This window comes from Saccopteryx bilineata, chromosome 1, assembly GCF_036850765.1.
Source record: "Saccopteryx bilineata isolate mSacBil1 chromosome 1, mSacBil1_pri_phased_curated, whole genome shotgun sequence".
NCBI lineage: Eukaryota > Metazoa > Chordata > Mammalia > Chiroptera > Emballonuridae > Saccopteryx > Saccopteryx bilineata.
Window position 1 is genome coordinate 155,999,940 of NC_089490.1, and position 17,468 is coordinate 156,017,407.

At 49.9% G+C, this 17,468-nt stretch overlaps 1 protein-coding gene and 1 non-coding gene across 2 annotated transcripts in view; one reads left to right on the forward strand and one right to left on the reverse strand.

Annotated features, from left to right (window-relative positions):
* LMNB2 (lamin B2) overlaps positions 1–16,153 on the forward strand; it is a 30,333-nt gene extending 14,180 nt beyond the window's left edge. Inside the window, exons 3-12 of the mRNA XM_066276806.1 lie at positions 1,912–2,068; positions 2,257–2,382; positions 10,185–10,355; positions 10,443–10,568; positions 10,828–11,048; positions 11,326–11,608; positions 11,682–11,789; positions 12,378–12,497; positions 12,764–12,877; positions 13,531–16,153. Of these exons, the coding sequence (XP_066132903.1) occupies positions 1,912–2,068; positions 2,257–2,382; positions 10,185–10,355; positions 10,443–10,568; positions 10,828–11,048; positions 11,326–11,608; positions 11,682–11,789; positions 12,378–12,497; positions 12,764–12,877; positions 13,531–13,572 (1,468 nt within the window). The 3' untranslated portion in view covers positions 13,573–16,153. The remainder of the gene's footprint in view (positions 1–1,911; positions 2,069–2,256; positions 2,383–10,184; positions 10,356–10,442; positions 10,569–10,827; positions 11,049–11,325; positions 11,609–11,681; positions 11,790–12,377; positions 12,498–12,763; positions 12,878–13,530) is intronic.
* TRNAV-GAC (transfer RNA valine (anticodon GAC)) lies at positions 5,632–5,707 on the reverse strand. The gene has a single exon. It is a non-coding gene; the product is annotated as a tRNA-Val (tRNA).
* Positions 16,154–17,468: the final 1,315 nt, after the last annotated feature.

Below are 17,468 nucleotides of genomic sequence, written 5' to 3' on the forward strand. Positions count from 1 at the left end.
AAAGATGACCTCCTGGACTCACTAGGCCTGTGGCCTTTTCCTTTTCTGGTCGCTGGCCTTTAGTATTTATAGATCTGTGGGTGCTTCTCTAGGTTGCCTGATTTCCTGTTCCTTGTCCTCAAGTCCTGTTCCTGCAGTGTTGGGCTGTAACCCCAAATGTGGCGTACTTCCCAGAAGGTTACATCCAGTGCTTTTCTTTTCCTGACAAATTTATCACCAGACCCCCTTCATGGTAGATCTCAGGTAGCCATGTGGAGGACTCAATAAATAGGCCAGATTCCCCCACATAATCCTCCAGGAATTATGGTTACATGGGCAAGGAATCTGCTTTAACACCTCGAAGCTCTTAAGAAACAGGTGCAGAGTAGTCAGAGCCACCACTGCCCCTGCCTTCTGACCATTCTGTGGAGATCTGCAGACCCTAAAATTGGATCAAGTTGTTTAGAAGTTTTCCACATTTCCTGATTCCTCTGCTCCTGTCACCTGGCCTGTTGCTAATTGTGAACTTGCCTGGGCCTTAGTATTTCTCTTTCCTGGGCCTGAAGTCTCATCTGCTGGAAATACTGGACCTATTGTGTTCCCAGCACCACCTCCCACAGGGCCAAGGCATGTACCACTTAAAGGTGCTGCTCCCACCCAGCACATGCTTGGTCCCCATCTCCCTTCCCTGCTCTGTTTGTCCGTACAACAGATTCATGTCTGATGTTGCACTGTTGTCTGCTTGTGGGCAGGACTGTTCTCAGATGTATCTCTGGTGTGAAGCCAGCATTCTCCAGGCTGAAGCCACTGGTCTTTAGACTGCTGCAGTTTAGACCGCTGCAGTTCACACGAGCTTATGCATTATCTTCAGTGGTTCTCAACCATGGTGATTCTGCCTTCGGGGAACACTGGGTGATATCTGGAGACATTTGTGGTCATCATGACTGGGGTGTTCCTGGCCTGAAGGGGATGGGGGCAGGGGATGCTGCTCAACCTCCCACAGTGTACAGGACAGCCCCACAGAATAATCAGCCCTGATATCCTCAGTGCCAAGGGGGAGACTCTGGGTATCCCCACAATTGCTAGAGATGGTTTACACAGTTCCTTGGGGGAAAGGTGGGTAAGCTTTCAACCCCAAGAACATTTGTGTAAGAAATGTATGAGCCTAAAGTTCATGCTATTAAGAGTTGCATGTTAAAGAATCCATTTATCTTTTTTTTTTTTAAATGCATGTAAGCTTTTTTTTTTTAGATTTCATTGATTTTTAGAGAGGAAGATAGAGAAAGAGGGAGAAGTGGGAAGCATCAACTCATAGTAGTTGCTTCCTGTAGGTGCCTTGACTGGGCAAGCCCAGGGTTTTAAACCAGCGTCCTCAGTGTTCCAGGTCAACGTTCTATCCACTGCGCCACCACAGGTCAGGCCCATTTGGTGTCTTAAATATTTGATATTAGAGATAATTCTGTTAGAATACCAGGTGGTCCTGTGTGAAATAGCTAAAGCTTACATAGGATATCAATTTTTCAAAGGCCAGGGTTTTAATTTATGATGTTAATTAAATCAGAGTTCTGGCCTTAATGATCCTTGTTTGTGATTATAAATCTCAGAAAAGGACATAAAAACTCATGCCTTGAACTTTTTTTCTACATCTTGTCCTACATCTCCAGGCCACTGCCTGGTCAGGCAAACATTTCTTGAATACTTGTATTTGTTAGGTTGACAGAGTTTTGATGGTGCCAGGCAGGTTTGAGGAAGGGTTAATTTTTGTGCCTATAGGCAAGGGCCCCTTACACAAGAGAGCAGGGGCTGGGTTAAACCCCAAGAGCAAAAGGGCCCTGGGCTCAAAGGCAGAAGTAAACTTGTCCTTGTCCCTCCCTAGGCTCCAGCCACACAGCTGCTCAACCCTCCCAGCTAACCTCTGCTCTTTACTTTCAGCTCCAAGAAGAAGGATGGCGAGCTCACAGTGGCCCAGGGCCGTGTGAAGGACCTGGAGTCCCTGTTCCACCGGAGTGAGGCTGAGCTGGCTGCTGCCCTCAGTGATAAGCGTGGCCTTGAGAACGATGTGGCAGAGCTCCGGGCTCAGCTGGCCAAGGTAGGAGTTGGGCAGACCCCAGTGTGGCGATGGGAGGCCTCAGCTGGCAGGGATATGAGGGTCCAGGGTGGGCAAGGGTCTCCTGCAGTGTGTAAGTTTGTGTATTTAAGGAGATCCGTAGGCACAAGGAGCCAGACAGGTGAGTGCAGAAGACAGACAGTCACCCCAGCTTGTCCTACATCTCCCAGGCAGAAGACGGTCATGCAGTGGCCAAGAAGCAGCTGGAGAAGGAGACACTGATGCGCGTGGACCTTGAGAACCGCTGTCAGAGCCTGCAGGAGGAACTGGACTTCCGCAAGAGCGTCTTTGAGGAGGTGAGCCTTCTGTATGGTATTGGAATATGGTCCATTTTCATATTTTTGCATATGTTTCTCCAGTTTTTCATCACTTGTTGAAGAGCCCGTCTGTACCCCATTGTATATTCTTGCCTCTTTTGTTGTAAATTAATTTAACATATTAGTGAAGACTTATTTCTGAACTTTCTGTTCTGTTCCTCCTTTTTTCTTTTTTTTTTACAGAGACAGAGAGAGAGAGAGAGAGAGAGAGAGAGGGATAGCTAGGGACAGACAGACAGGAAGGGAGAGAGATGAGAAGCATCAATCATAAGTTTTTTGTTGCGACACCTTAGTTGTTCATTGATTGCTTTCTCATATGTGCCTTGACCGTGGGGCTACAGCAGACCAAGTAACCCCTTGCTGGAGCTAGCGACCTTGGGTCCAAGCTGGTGAGCTTTGCTCAGACCAGATGAGCCCGCACTCAAGCTGGCGACCTCGGGGTCTCAAACCTGGGTCTTCTGCATCCCAGTCCAACGCTCCATCCACTGCGCCACCACCTGGTCAGGCTCTATGTGTCTGTTTTAATGCCCATACTGTGCTATTTTGATTATTGTAGCTTTACAGTATGGTTTAATCTCAGGGCGCATAATACCTCCCACTTTGTTCTTTCTCAAAATGTCTTTGGCTATTTGGTGTCTATTATGGTTTCTTATAACTTTAGGATTAGTTCTGATTCTGTGTGTGGGTGCGGGTGGTTGTGTGCATACATGCACCAAAGTGATTCTTATCAGAAAAGTTTGGCAAACTAAGGCCTTTGTGACAATTCTGTCTCTGGCCAGTATTATAAAATAAGTCTTGTAAGTGACCTGCAAGTGTCCCACCCACTTCAGTGTCACAGATAGACTCCGTGCATGGTTGAATCAATTGAATGTGCCAGAAAGTCATTGTTAAACAGATCTCAATGTTCAAACCAACCAGAGAATGAATGGCAGTGTTAATTCCTTATCAGATATATGATTTACAGTTTAGTTTTTCTTTTTTTCTTTTTTTTTTAATTAATTTTTTTGACAGAGACAGGGAGAGTCAGATAGAGGGACAGATAGGGACAGAGAGACAGAAAGGGAGATGAGAAGCATCAATTCTTTGTTGCAGCTCTTTATTTGTTCATTGATTGCTTTCTCATATGTGTCTTGACCAGGGGGCTACAGCAGAGCGAGTGACCCTTTGCTCAAGCCAGTGACCTTGGGCTCAAGCCAGCGATCATTGGGTCATGTCTATGATCCTGCGCTCAAGCCAGATGAGCCCGCGCTCAAGCTGGAGACCTCAGGGTTTCAAACCTGGGTCCTCTGCATCCCAGTCCAATGCTCTATCCACTGTGCCAACGCCTGGTCAGGCTACAGTTTAGTTTTTCAATTCTCTCACCCCTTCCCCTGTAGTGACCACCATCTTATTCTTTGCAACTATAGGTTTTTTTAATTTAATTTATTCATTTGTTTTGTTCTTTAGATTCCACACATAAGTGAAATTATATGGTATTTGTCTTTTCTCTCACTTGTTTCACTTAGCCTGATACCTTGTAGGTCCACCCGTGTTCCAAATGCCAAGATGTCATTGTGTTCTTTTTTATGGTTGAGTAATATTCCATCAGATGTATGTGCCATGTCTTTATCCAGTTATCTGCCAGTGGACACTTAGGTTGCTTCCATATCTTGGCTATTCTAAATAATACAGCAGTTAGCATAGGGGTGCATGTGTTTTGTCTTTTTTATTTTATTTATTTATTTATTTTTTACAGAGACAGAGAGTGAGTCAGAGAGAGGGATAGACAGGGACAGACAGACAGGAATGGAGAGAGATGAGAAGCATCAATCATTAGTTTTTCATTGCGCGTTGCAACACCTTAGTTGTCCATTGATTGCTTTCTCATATGTGCCTTGACTGCGGGCCTTCAGCAGACCGAGTAACCCCTTGCTGGAGCCAGCGACCTTGGGTTCAAGCTGGTGGGCTTTTGCTCAAACCAGATGAGCCTGCGCTCAAGCCGGTGACCTCGGGGTCTCGAACCTGGGTCTTCCGCATCCCAGTCAGATGCTCTATCCACTGCGCCACCTCCTGGTCAAGCTGTTTTGTCTTTTTGAATTAGTGTTTTGGATTTCTTTGTATAAGTACCCAGAATTGGGATTGCTGGCTCATAAGGTAGGTCTATTTTTAATTTTAATTTTTTTTTTGTATTTTTCTGAAGCCGGAAATGGGGAGGCAGTCAGACAGACTCCCGCATGCGCCCGACCAGGATCCACCCGGCATACCCACCAGAAGGCGATGCTCTGCCCATCTGGGGCGTTGCTCTGTTGCAACCAGAGCCATTCTAGCGCCTGAGGCAGAGGCCACAGAGCCATCCTCAGTGCCCAGGCAAACTTTGCTCCAATGGAGCCTTGGCTGCGGGAGGGGAAGAGAGAGACAGAGAGAAAAGAGAGGGGGAGAGGTGGAGAAGCAGATGGGCGCTTCTCCTGTGTGCCCTGGCCGGGAATCGAATCCGAGACTCCTGCACGCCAGGCCAACGCTCTACCACTGAGCCAACTGGCCAGGGCCTTATTTTTAATTTTTGAGGAAACTTCATACAGTTTTCCATAGTGGCTGCACTAAATTAAAATTCCACCAACAGTGCAACAGAGCAAGAGGGTTTCCTATCATCCACATCCTCCTTGATACTTGTTGATTAGTGACATTGAGCATGAGCATCTTTTTTTTTTTTACAGAGACAGAGAAGTCAGAAAGAGGGATAGGCAGGAACAGACAGGAACGGAGAGAGATGAGAAGCATCAATCATTAATTTTTTGTTGCGACACCTAAGTTGTTCATTGACTGCTTTCTCATATGTGCCTTGACCGAGGGGGCTATAGCAGACTGAGTAACCCCTTGCTCGGGCCAGTGACCTTGGGTCCAAGCTGGTGAGCTTTGCTCAAACCAGATGAGCCCGTGCTCAGCTGTTGATCTTTTTTTTTTTTTAATTTTTCTGAAATTGGAAATGGGGAGAGACAGTCAGACAGACTCCTGCATGCGCCCAACCGGGATCCACCCGGCACACCCACCAGGGGGCGACGCTCTGCCCCTCCGGGGCGTTGCTCTGTTGTGACCAGAGCCACTCCAGCACCTGGGGCAGAGGCCAAGGAGCCATCCCCAGCGCCCGGGCCATCTTTGCTCCAATGGAACCTCGGCTGCGGGAGGGGAAGAGAGAGACAGAGAAGAAGGAGAGGGGGAGGGGTGGAGAAGCAGATGGGTGCTTCTCCTGTGTGCCCTGGCCGGGAATCGAACCCGGGACTTCTGCATGTCAGGCTGACGCTCTACCACTGAGCCAACCGGCCAGGGCCTCAGCTGTTGATCTTAAGGTCTCGAACCTGGGTCCTCCGCATCCCAGTCCGACACTCTATCCACTGCGGCACTGCCTGGTCAGGCAGACATTGAACATCTTTTCATGTTTATTGGCCATCTCTTTGTCTTCTTGGGAAGTGTCTGTTCAGGTTCTCAGTTCATTGTTTAATAGGATTTTTTTTTAAAAGATTTTATTTATTGATTTTACAGAGAGAGGGATGGAAGGTGAGAAGCATCAACTCATGGTTGCTTCATTTCAGTTGTTCATTGATTGTCGTATGTGCCTTGACCAGGTAGCCCAGGGTTCCGAACCTGTGGCCTCAGCAATTCCATGTCGAAGCTCTATCCACTGTGCCACCGCAGGCCAGGCTAATAGGATTTTTTTTTTTATTGAGCTGTATTAGTTTTTTTTTTATATATATATTTCATAGCGTGTACTTACTTTTTTTTTTTTTTTTTGGTGAGTGAGAGACAAGAAGAGAGTCAGATGAGAAGCATCAACTTGTAGTTGTGGCACTTTAATTGTTCATTGATTGTTTCTCATACGTACCTTGATGTTGGGGGCTGCAGCCGAGATGTGACCCTTTGCTCAAGCCAATGACCAACTTCAAGCCAGCAACCTTTGGGCTCAAGTCAGTGACCATCAGACCATGTCGATGATTCCATATTCAAGCTGGTGATCTCAGGGTTTCAAACCTGGTACCTCAGTGTCCCGGACCAACACTCTATCCACTGTGCCATCACTAGTCAGACTCTGTATAAGTTCTTTATGTATTTTGTATATAGTCTCTTATCGATAGTATTGTTTGCAAATATCTTCTCTCATTCTGTTGGTTGCCTTTTTGTTTTGTTGGGTTTTTTTGCTGTGTAGAAGCTTTTTAGTTTGCTGTAGTTCCATTCATTTATTTTTTTTTCTTTTACTTCTCTTGCTTTTCGAGTCAAGTTCACAAAAACTTGTGTGACACCAAGGTCCAGAAGTTTAGTGTCTATGTTGTCTTCTTTATATTATATATTAACAGGTCTTACACTTAAGACTTTAATCCAGTTTGAGATTGTTTCTGTGTGTGGTGTCAGCAGTCTAGTTTCACTCTTGGTGTGACTGTGCAATTTTCCCCAGCATCATTTATTGAAGAAACTTTCCTTTCCTCGGGTACATTATATGTTTTGGCTACTCTGTTGAACATTAGTTGCCCGTATGAATGGGCTTATTAAGGGCTCTTGATTCTGTCCCATTAGTCTGTGTCTTTTTCTGCCAGTGCTATACTGTTTTGACTATTGTGCCTTTTTAACATAGTTTGAAGTTAGGGAGTGTGATACCCTTGGTTGTCATGGTACCCGATGGATTGCTTCTCTGTGTATTTGGGCAGTGAACTCTTGTTTAGATACTGCTTTGGTGTTAATAGTTTGATAGGTTCATAAGTACAGGTGTTCTTTTCTCTTCCAGCTGGAAGTGTGATAGTATAAGTTTGTTTTCCTGTCACCTCTACAAGGACACCTCTGGGGTCTGGGTGGGGTAGTGTTATCTGGGTCATGGAAAATGCCCCATATAGCCCAAGTTGGTGGGTATCCCCTCTATCCAGGTCAGGTGGGGCTCCAGGCCTGCAGGTTTCCAGCGCTGCCTTCTTGAAACCGGCTGCTGCCAGAGTGTGCCATCTGAGATGTCTGCTGCCTCTACTGGGTTCTCCCCCTACCGGAATCTGCTATGATGGGTGGGCCAGTGGTGGGCAAAGGGAGGGACTTTATGAGTGCTGCTCTGCCTTCATGCTAGTAACTGCCGTTTCCTAGTCCACAGCTGCTGCACTGCAGGGCTGCATCTCTACCTTTGTCACCAGGTTTAGCTGAAATGGGCAGTGGCCACTCAAGTGGGTGGCTTCTACCCCCTACTTCCTGATTGCTGTGTGGGGACTGCAACTGTACTCCTCCAGCACCACCACACCTGCAGCCCCCTCCATCCTTCCCCTTCCCTCCCCTGCTTGTTCCAGTTAGTGACCTTCAGATGTCCCTACTCATGGATCTCTCAGATGTGTTTTATATGCTGAACCAAGGGGTCTTCTCACTCACTGCATTAAGATGTCGGCATTCCTTTTCTGTTTTGGGGTGGGGTTTTTTTGGTTTATTTGTTTTTAACAGAGAGAGAGAGTCCGAGAGAGGGATAGATAGGGACGGATAGGAACGGAGAGAGATGAGAAGCATCACTCATCAGTTTTTTGTGATGACACCTTAGTTGTTCATTGATTGCTTTCTCATATGTACCTTGACCACGGGCCTTCAGCAGACCGAGTAACCCCTTGCTTGAGCCAGCGACCTTGGGTCCAAGCTGGTGAGGTTTTGCTCAAACCAGATGAGTCCACATTCAAGCTGGTGACCTCGGGGTCTTGAACCTGGGTCCTTCCACATCCCAATTTGATGCTCTATCCACTGTGCCACCACCTGGTCAGGTTGGGTTTTTTTGTTTTTGTTTTTAACTTTTATTAATTTTTAGAGAGGAAGGAGAGTGAGTGAGAGAGAGAGAGAAGGGGGAGGGAGGAGCAGGAAGCATCAACTCCCATATGTGCCTTGACCAGGCAAGCCCAGGGTTTCGAACTGGCGACCTCAGCATTCCAGGTTGACGCTTTATCCACTGTGCCACCACAGGTCAGGCCTGTTGTTGTTTTTGACAGACAGTGAGAGAGTCAGAGAGAGGGACAATCATGTCTATGATTCCACAGGCAGAAATTCTTTAATAACAACCTTATTGAAATATTCCCATATCATAAAGTTTCAAAGTATATAATTTAGAGTGGTTTCTTAGTACATTCACAAGCTTGAGCAACCTTCTCCTTTAATAGAATATTCCAGCCTGACCAGGGAGTGGCGCAGTGGATATTGGACTGGTACACAGAGGACCCAGGTTCAAAACCCCAAGGTCGCCAATTTGAGCACAGGCTTATCTAGCTTGAGCATAGGCTCACCAGCTTGAGTGCGGGGTTGCTGGCTTGAACATGGGATCAGAGACATGACCCCATGGTTGTTGGCTTGAGCCCAAGGTCACTGGCTTGAGCAAGGGATCACTTGCTCTGCTGTAGCCCCCTGGTCAAGGCACATATGAGAAAGCAATCAGTGAACAAGTAAGGTGCCACAACAAAGAATTGATACTTCTCATCTCTTCTTTCCTCTCTGTTCCTATCTGTCCCTCTCTCTGTCTCTGTCACACACACACATACATACATACACAAAGAATATTCCATTGCCCCCAAAAGAAGCCCTGCACCCATTAACAGTCACTCTTTTTTTTTTTTGTATTTTTCTGAAGTTGGAAATGAGAAGGCAGTCAGACAGACTCCTGCATGTGCCTGACCGGGATCCACCCGGCATGCCCACCAGGGGGTGATACTCTGCCCCTCTGGGGCGTTGCTCTGTTGCAACCAGAGCCATTCTAGCGCCTGAGGGAGAGGCCACAGAGCCATCCTCGGCGCCTGGGCCAACTTTGCTCCAATGGAGCCCAGGATGCGGGAGGGGAAGAGAGAGACAGAGAGGAAGGAGAGGGGGAGGGGTGGAGAAGCAGATGGGCGCTTCTCCTGTGTGCCCTGGCCAGCAATCGAACCCAGGACCCCTGCACGCCAGGCCGACGCTCTACTACTGAGCCAACCGGCCAGGGCAACAGTCACTCTTAATCCCCTACTTTCTTCCTGTCTGTGAATGTGCCTGCTCTGGGCATTCACATAAATGTAATCAGATACCATGTGGCCTTCTGTGTCTGGCCTCTCTTACTGAGCTTCATGTTTTCTTTCTCTTTTTAAAGATTTTGATTTTTCAGAAAGGAGAGGGGTGGGGTATGAATGAGAAGTCTCAACTCAGTTAAAAAGATTTTATTTCTTGATTTTAGAGAGAAGTGAGTTAGAAAGTAGGGTGGGGGGAGAGTATCATGTTTGCCTTGACTGGGCAAGCCCAGAGTTTTGAACCAGCAAACCTCAGCATTCCAGGTCAATTCCTTATCTACTGTGCCACCACAGGTAAGGCTCAACTCATAGTTGCTTCACTTTAGTTGTTCATTGATTGTCAAATGTGCCTTGACTGGGCAAGCCTCGGAGCTCTAGGTTGACGCTGTATCCACTGTGCCACCACGGCAAGGCCAAGCTTTATGTTTCCAAGGTTCATCCATGTTGTAGCCTGTATCAGTGCTTCACCCCTTTTCATGGCTGAGTAGTATTCTGGTGTGTGGATGGACCACATTTTGTTTGTCCATTCATCATCAGAGGAATCTTTGGGCCGTGTCCTTTCTGATAATGTGAAATGTGAATTTGATGATAATTTGTGAACAAGTAACCAGGGCAACTCCCCAGAGATTTCCTGTTTGCATAGTTTTACCCTCACTCACATCTGGCACTTGGGTTGGAGGCCACTGGTGAGCAGGATGGGTCGATGGCAGGGCTGGGATTGGTTACCTTCAGCCTGCCAGCATCCTGCCTGCCTCAGCAGGTCTGCTCTGCCCCCAGGAGGTACGGGAGACGCGCAGGCTGCACGAGCGGCACCTAGTGGAGGTGGACAGCAGCCGGCAACAGGAGTACGACTTCCGGATGGCACAGGCGCTGGAGGAGCTGCGCAGCCAGCATGACGAGCAAGTGCGGCTGTACAAGCTGGAGTTGGAGCAAGCCTACCAGGCTAAGGTGTGAGTGGGAAGGGACGGGTGGGAAAGTACAGGTGGCTTCCTGCCCCACATCTGATGCCTCATCCCCCTTCTTCTGTCCCCTCAGCTGGACAATGCCAAATTGAGCTCTGACCAGAATGACAAGGCTGCCAGCGCTGCCCGTGAGGAGCTGAAGGAGGCACGCATGCGGGTTGAGTCCCTCAGCTACCAGCTCTCCGGCCTCCAGAAGCAGGTCACTCACAGGGGTCCCCACCTGTCCCAGTCCCCCAACCCCAGCAGGTTCCTTCCTCCTGCCTCTGGGTGGTAAATGCCACCTTGAAGATCAGGCACCTGGCCATCCCTGTCCCATCTCTCTTTTGCCAAGTGAGGCTGCGCAGCTGGTGGACCCCATCCCCTCCAGGCCTGATCTCTGTTTCTAGCCCAGAGCTGGGTGGGCTTCTCCTCAGGATGCACACAGGCCGCCCTGACCTGGCCCTCGGGCCCCTCCCCAGGCTAGTGCAGCTGAAGACCGGATCCGAGAGCTAGAGGAGGCCATGGCTGGGGAGCGTGACAGGTTCCGGAAGATGCTGGATGCTAAGGAGCTGGAGATGACAGAAATGAGGGACGTGATGCAGCAGCAGCTGGCCGAGTACCAGGAGCTGCTGGATGTCAAGTTGGCCTTGGACATGGAGATCAGTGCCTACCGCAAGCTGCTGGAGGGCGAGGAGGAGAGGTGGGTGGGGGGTGGTGAAGAAGTACGTAGTGGGGTGAGGAGGGGGTGCGAGGCCAGGAGGAACAGGACAGGATTTGGTGGGGAGTGGTGGGTTGGAATGATGTGGGAAGTGGGGTATGGTGGGGTTTTAGGAAAGGGGTAAGGAGAGGGCAGCTGGGGGCAGGTCAGGACAAGCTGGTGAGTCTGCCCATCTGGCACTGTTTGGGTTGTCTTGGTGTGACCTTGGGCCAACAGGCCCTCAGCTGCCACCACTAGTCACCCCTGGCACTCCCCCCAGGCTGAAGCTGTCCCCCAGTCCATCATCACGGGTCACCATCTCACGGGCCACCTCGAGCAGCGGCAGCAGTGTGTCTATGACCAGGCGCTCAGGCCGCAGCAAGCGGAGGCGTCTGGAGGCGGAGGAGCCACCAGGCACAGGCTCCAGTGGCATCAGCTCAGGTGGCAGTAGCAGCAGCAGCAGTTTTCACCTGGCTCAGCAGGCCTCGGCCTCGGGCAGCATCAGCATTGAGGAGATTGACCTGGAGGGCAAGTTCGTGCAGCTAAAGAACAGCTCAGACAAAGTAAGGGGCCTTGATCCTGGGGGGCCCCCGGTTGGGTCTTTCAGAACTGTATCAGGCAGTGTCCCCTTTGCAGGACCAGTCTCTGGGGAACTGGAGGATCAAGAGGCAGGTCCTAGAAGGGGAAGAGATTGCCTACAAGTTCACACCCAAGTACGTGCTACGCGCTGGCCAGACCGTCACGGTAGGTGACTGCAGAAGGGCAGGTGGGTTATGGGGTGATAGGGAGAGTGGCCACCAGTTGGAGGAAGTGGGCAGCAGCAACCATGTAGGTGACAGATTGTGAAATGGGATCTGGAGAAGCAGGACCTGGCTTGGTGGGGTTGGGGTAGTGGTTAAGCACTGGTTCTAAGAACAACTGCCTGATGTTACAAGTCACCTGTGTGCCATCATCACTCCATTGAGCTCTCCGTGGAGCTCTTTGGAATGCCTAAGTGTCATGCCAGGATCCCATGGTGGAGATAGATCTGAGTCAAGGCTGTCTGGCCAGCAGGCACTGGCAAGATATGTAACAGTCATGGGTATGGGCCCTGGAGCTGACCTGCTTCAGATCCCAGCTCATCCTGTTTCCCAAGATGAGTGCCCTTGGCCATTGGGAATTTCAGTCTTTTCTTCCATACCGTGATGATCATTATTCCTGGGGAGGACCCAGTAAGGCTGGAAAGATTAAACGCCTGGGGCGTTAAAGAGGGGCTGTGAAAGGGACTGGCTAGTGGCACATGCACGAGGACTAGAGCCAGCATTGATGTGAGGCCCTCCTGTGTGTCCCCAGGTGTGGGCAGCTGGTTCAGGGGTGGCCCACAGCCCCCCCTCGACACTTGTGTGGAAGAGTCAGAATAGCTGGGGCACGGGCGAGAGTTTCCGGACTGTCCTGGTCAACGCTGACGGGGAGGTGAGTGCCTGGAGTTTGGGGTGTGTGGGCTTCCTTTGCCTCAGTCCTGGGGCCTCCTTTGTCCACCCCATACCAGCCGTCAGCTGGTGCTGAAGCCCTGGGGTGGAGCCTAGGCCAGCAGAGCCAGTGAAGGCAGCCCTGGGCCTGGTCCCTGGATGGCACTCTGCATTGTGGTGACACCCTGTCCAAGCATGTTAACTGCCACCAATGTGGGCTAAGTGCCCGCACCTAAGGGATTGAGTGACCATGACTCTTGTCTTACACAGGAAGTGGCCATCAGAACCGTGAAACAGTCCTCCGTGGTTCGGGAGACCGAGAATGGAGAGGAGGGAGAAGAGGAGGGAGCCGAGTTTGGTGAGGAGGATCTTTTCCATCAGCAGGTAGGGACCTTGGGGGACACACTCGTGTACATACATGTAGACTCACGCACACATGCACCCATGGGCCCTCCTCGCTGGACCCCCAGCGTTTATGTGGGCTCCTGCAGCTGTGGGCACAACTGGCCTTGCCTGGTCCTTGGCACTACCCAGGCCCCTCTGCTCCCGGCTCTGCTGGGCCCTGCAGTTTGTACCTGGAGACCACATGGGAGCAGCAGTGCTTTCAGGTGTTGCCTGTTTTGTGGACCTCAGAGTACAATCCCAGGGATCCCTGGGAGTGGGGTGTTGAAAGGTGATTGCCCTCTGCCATCACGACTTTGTGTCTGAAATTGTCTTCTGAATAGCTCTTTGAGAGAAGTTGGAGAGCCTAGGACCGTACCATATTAGATATAAGTTGTGAAACTTCTGTCTGAGACATAAAACTGTGATGTATTTTATAGCTTAGAGCAGAGGTAAGGGAGACATGGAAGGTTTGGGAACTGGGGTAGTTAAGGCTGATGCCACTGGCCCTGTTATCTTTCTAGGGGCTGGGCTTCCTGAGGTGGCTCAGGCGCTGGGCCTGGGCTCAGTCCAGCCCCTTGGCAGGGTTGGGGGCCACCAGCTACCTTTTTAAGCTCCTGGTCCCACCTCACCACAGTTCTTTTTCCATCTCCCAGGGGGACCCACGGACCACCTCAAGAGGCTGCTGCGTGATGTGAACAGAACATGCCTCATCACACATCTTTTACCCAGAGCCACTGAAAACTATTTTTATATCATTGGCTTTCTTTAGTCCTTCATACATTTCTAGAGAATTTTTAAGCAAACTGCCAGAATGTGGGGTGGATCTGTGTTCTATTCCATCAGTGGGTTTCTGTGGACCCTCCCTTCAGCCACTGTCCAAATTTCTTTTGGTGCCCATTTCCCCTGTGGGTTGAATTTCAGCCCAGGAACCTAATGGTTGACAGGTTTGGGCTTGGAGGCTGGAGGGGCCCATGTACTAGCTCTACCCCCCTTCATTACAGACAGGCCAGAATGGGAGGGGAGCTGCCTATTGGGCCTGGAGGTAGACAGAGAAGCTGTAGAAATTCAGTAGTTTGTGTTATTAAGCTTTTAAGAACCAAATTCAGTGTAGGTTTTTGCCTGGTGGAGGTAGGGGCGTCCTCTGTGGAGTTTGGTGGCTCCTTCCACCAGAACATGGTATGGGGGCACTTGGGAATCAGGTTTTATTGTCCACCTGGCTTCCAGGGTTGTTGCAACTCCTGCTCTGAAGGCGTTGGGTGGCAGGCAGGTTTGCCCACTTGTGTGAATCAGAGCATCATGGGGAAGCTCCTTGTTCCCATTCTGGCTGCCTGACCCTTGAGTTTCTGGAGCAGGACTAGTAGGACAGGAGAGAAAGAAACCTAGGGACAGGGACACTTGCTATTAGAGACTAGTAAACAGGCGACAAGTGTGATGACCTTGGTAGCAAATGTCTCACGTTCCAGGACCATGTCCAGGTGTAACACCACTTCCTGCCCTCCTGTCACGAAGATAGTGACTTCAGGGTGAGCCGTTGGATGTCTCCCTCTGTGCACCTTGTGCCCGGGACAGGTGCCAGCCTCCCACCATCTCGTATATTCTGCATATATATCACTATTCTCACTTCTATCTGTAACTCTTGCTGAAATGATGTTACTCAGGCCACTGCCAGCTGATCCCTTTAGGGTGTTTCCATGTCATGGCCAGCTTCTGGCCACCCAGTGACCCTCTCTGCATTAGCCTATCGTTTACAGCCCCCAACCTAGATACACAGAAGTTATTTTTTTAACGGATATTTATTTTTTTACATTGGTCAGTACTCAGATTGCCGATTCTGCTTCAGTGGCTCAGGCCAGGGTTACAGGGACGGTCCCCAGAGGGCCTGTCTCAGTGAGCTCTGAGCCCTCAGATGGCAAATTCCTTCAGAAAGGGCAGCTCAAGTCTTAAAGACAATACTTAGCCTGGGAGGCTTACTACCTGGGCGGGCAGTTTCAGAGCAGCCTGCTGGCTGGCCCTTTGGTTCTCTGGCTGGGAGAGGCACACCCCCAGGCCTGGCTTTCCTTGGGAATTGCTTATGGCAAGGCGGGGTGGAGGCCAGAGCCGTGGCAAGGAGAGCCCCAGTGGCTGACAACCTAAATGTGCTATTGAGTCTAGAGTTCAGCCACAACTCTTGCTTTACATCTGAGTTCTTCCCGTGGCCACCCTAAATTCCTAGGCCGTGGAGGGAAGTGTGTCACCAGAACAATTCGTGGAAGGTTTTGGTGGGCCCTTGAGAACTTCCCTGGCCTGGTGATGCAGCACCCTGTAGCCTGCCTGAGCCTTCCCTGGGGGTACATGCTGAGCCCAAGGTGGGGTCTCACTCACACACCCCACACCCCACAGCAAGACCGCTGGCCCGTGGGGGTCTGGAGAGTTTGCAATGAGGCACTGGGAGGGCAGGTCTTGGTGCCCCAAACAGAAGGGACAGTGACATCCAGTGACATATTTTGGGAATCTGGGGGATCAGAACTGTGTCCTGAAATTAGAGTTTGTGATTTGCTAACAGTCTCGCCCAGCTGTGTATGTGGATAGGAAGGGAGAGGGCCTGCCCTCTCCGCAGGCCCAGGGTCCCCCTGGTTCCTGGCAGAGGCCTCAGGTGGAGCTGGGAAGTGCTCATCTGGGCAGGGTGGTGATGCTCAGTGGTAATCAAGTATTTGGAAACATGGAGCAGAAATCAATGTGAAATTGCTTGCTGTGGCCTGGGAAACAGTGCACGTGTCCTTAAACAAGCTTAGCTTTAAGCCACTTAAAGTGATACAGAAGTGATGCCTCTGTCTGAGCCCGTCAGGTGACTGAACCCAGCACCCCTCCTAGAGAAACACCAGACTGGGGGTGGGCAGCAGTGGTGAGGAGGCGGCCTGCAGGTGGGCGCCTGAGCAAGTGTACCAGGTCCAGAGCCAGGCTCAGGGGCTCACCTGGGGCATGACGTTCAGCTAGTTTCCTAACTGAAGCTCTGACGCAGAGACCCTGCAGTTCTGTTCACATTAGCAACAAGCGGGACTAACATTCCTCCAGGCCGGCAGAGGCAGAATTTACCTGAAAGGTTTGATGTCTGTTCACAACATTCAGTGGAGTCAGCTTCCAGATGGCGGCAGGTGTACACTTTTGTTTCAGACATGTATTGGTGATTTTTAAGATGCATGCCAAATGTGTGGTTTCTTTTTTCCTCCAATGCTTTGTAATATACATTTTCTGACTGGAAACTTTTGTACAACACTCCAATAAACATTTTGCTTTTAAGTTGTGCCTCTGAGTTTAAGGCAGGGCTATTAGAGCCCAACTGCTAAAATGCCAATGGCCTTCCTAGAGTGAAAGCCACAGAGGGGTCTGGGAAGGCAGTGGCAGGCTGGCCTCCCACCTCCCAGTTGCAAACTCAAATATGTACACAGACAACAGTTATTCATCTGAGATAACCAAGGGCCGAGTGAGCAGCTGACAAGGCAGAGATGAACAGAAGGCTGGGGGCCCTCGGCTTGTAAGCATCCCTTCCACTTGCATAGAGCACCAACGGTTCCCACCTACGTTGCCCAGAGCCTTCTGCATCCAAACAAAGGGACAACAGCTAGGGCTGATGCGTAGGTACCCACTACGCTCCTACAAACCTGCCAAAACCTCCTGGCACACGCAGCCTATCTACAGAGTCCAATTTGTACAACCAGAGAGCTGTGGGGGCTCAATCCAGGGGTTTTGACTATCTTTCCTAAGCCTATTTTCGCCTGAACAGTGGGAGCGAGCGGGATCACAGCATTACTACACACAACTGGGCCAATTCTTGGGCACCAGCTCAGTTCCTACTGACTTGCCCAAACCCCCAGCACACGTAGCCTCCAGTCTACTTCCACATTAGGCCACTTTTCACAACTGGGAGAGAGCTTTTTGTTTAATTCTTATAAACCTACCTACAAAGTTAAAAAGGTAAGATATTTTTCAGATAAAAGCACAAGAAAAAACCCATAAAGAAATCTTTTTTTATTTATTTTACAGAGACAGAGAGAGAGGGATGGATGGATGGAAAGACAGACAGGAACGGAGAGATGAGAAGCATCAATCATTAGTTTTCCATTGCGCATTGTGACACCTTAGTTCATTGATTGCTTTCTCATATGTGCCTTGACTGCGGGCCTTCAGAAGACCGAGTAACCCCCCCCTTTTTTTTAAATTTTTAAAAAATTTTCATTTTAGGGGGGACGAGGGAGCAGGAAGTATCAACTCCCATATGTGCCTTGACCAGACAAGTGCAGGGTTTCGAACTGGTGACCTCAGCGTTCCAGGTCAACGCATTATCCACCGTGCCACCACAGGATAGGCGTAATCCCTTGCTCGAGCCAGTGATACTGGGTTCAAGCTGGTGAGCTTTTAGTTTTTTTGTGTTTGTTTTTTTTTTTATAGAGACAGAGTTAAAGAGAGAGGGATAGACAGGGAAAGACAGGAACGGAGAGATGAGAAGCATCAATCATCAGTTTCTCGTTGTGCATTGCGACACCTTAGTTGTTCATTGATTGCTTTCTCATATGTGCCTTAACCGTGGGCCTTCAGCAGACCGAGTAACCCCTTG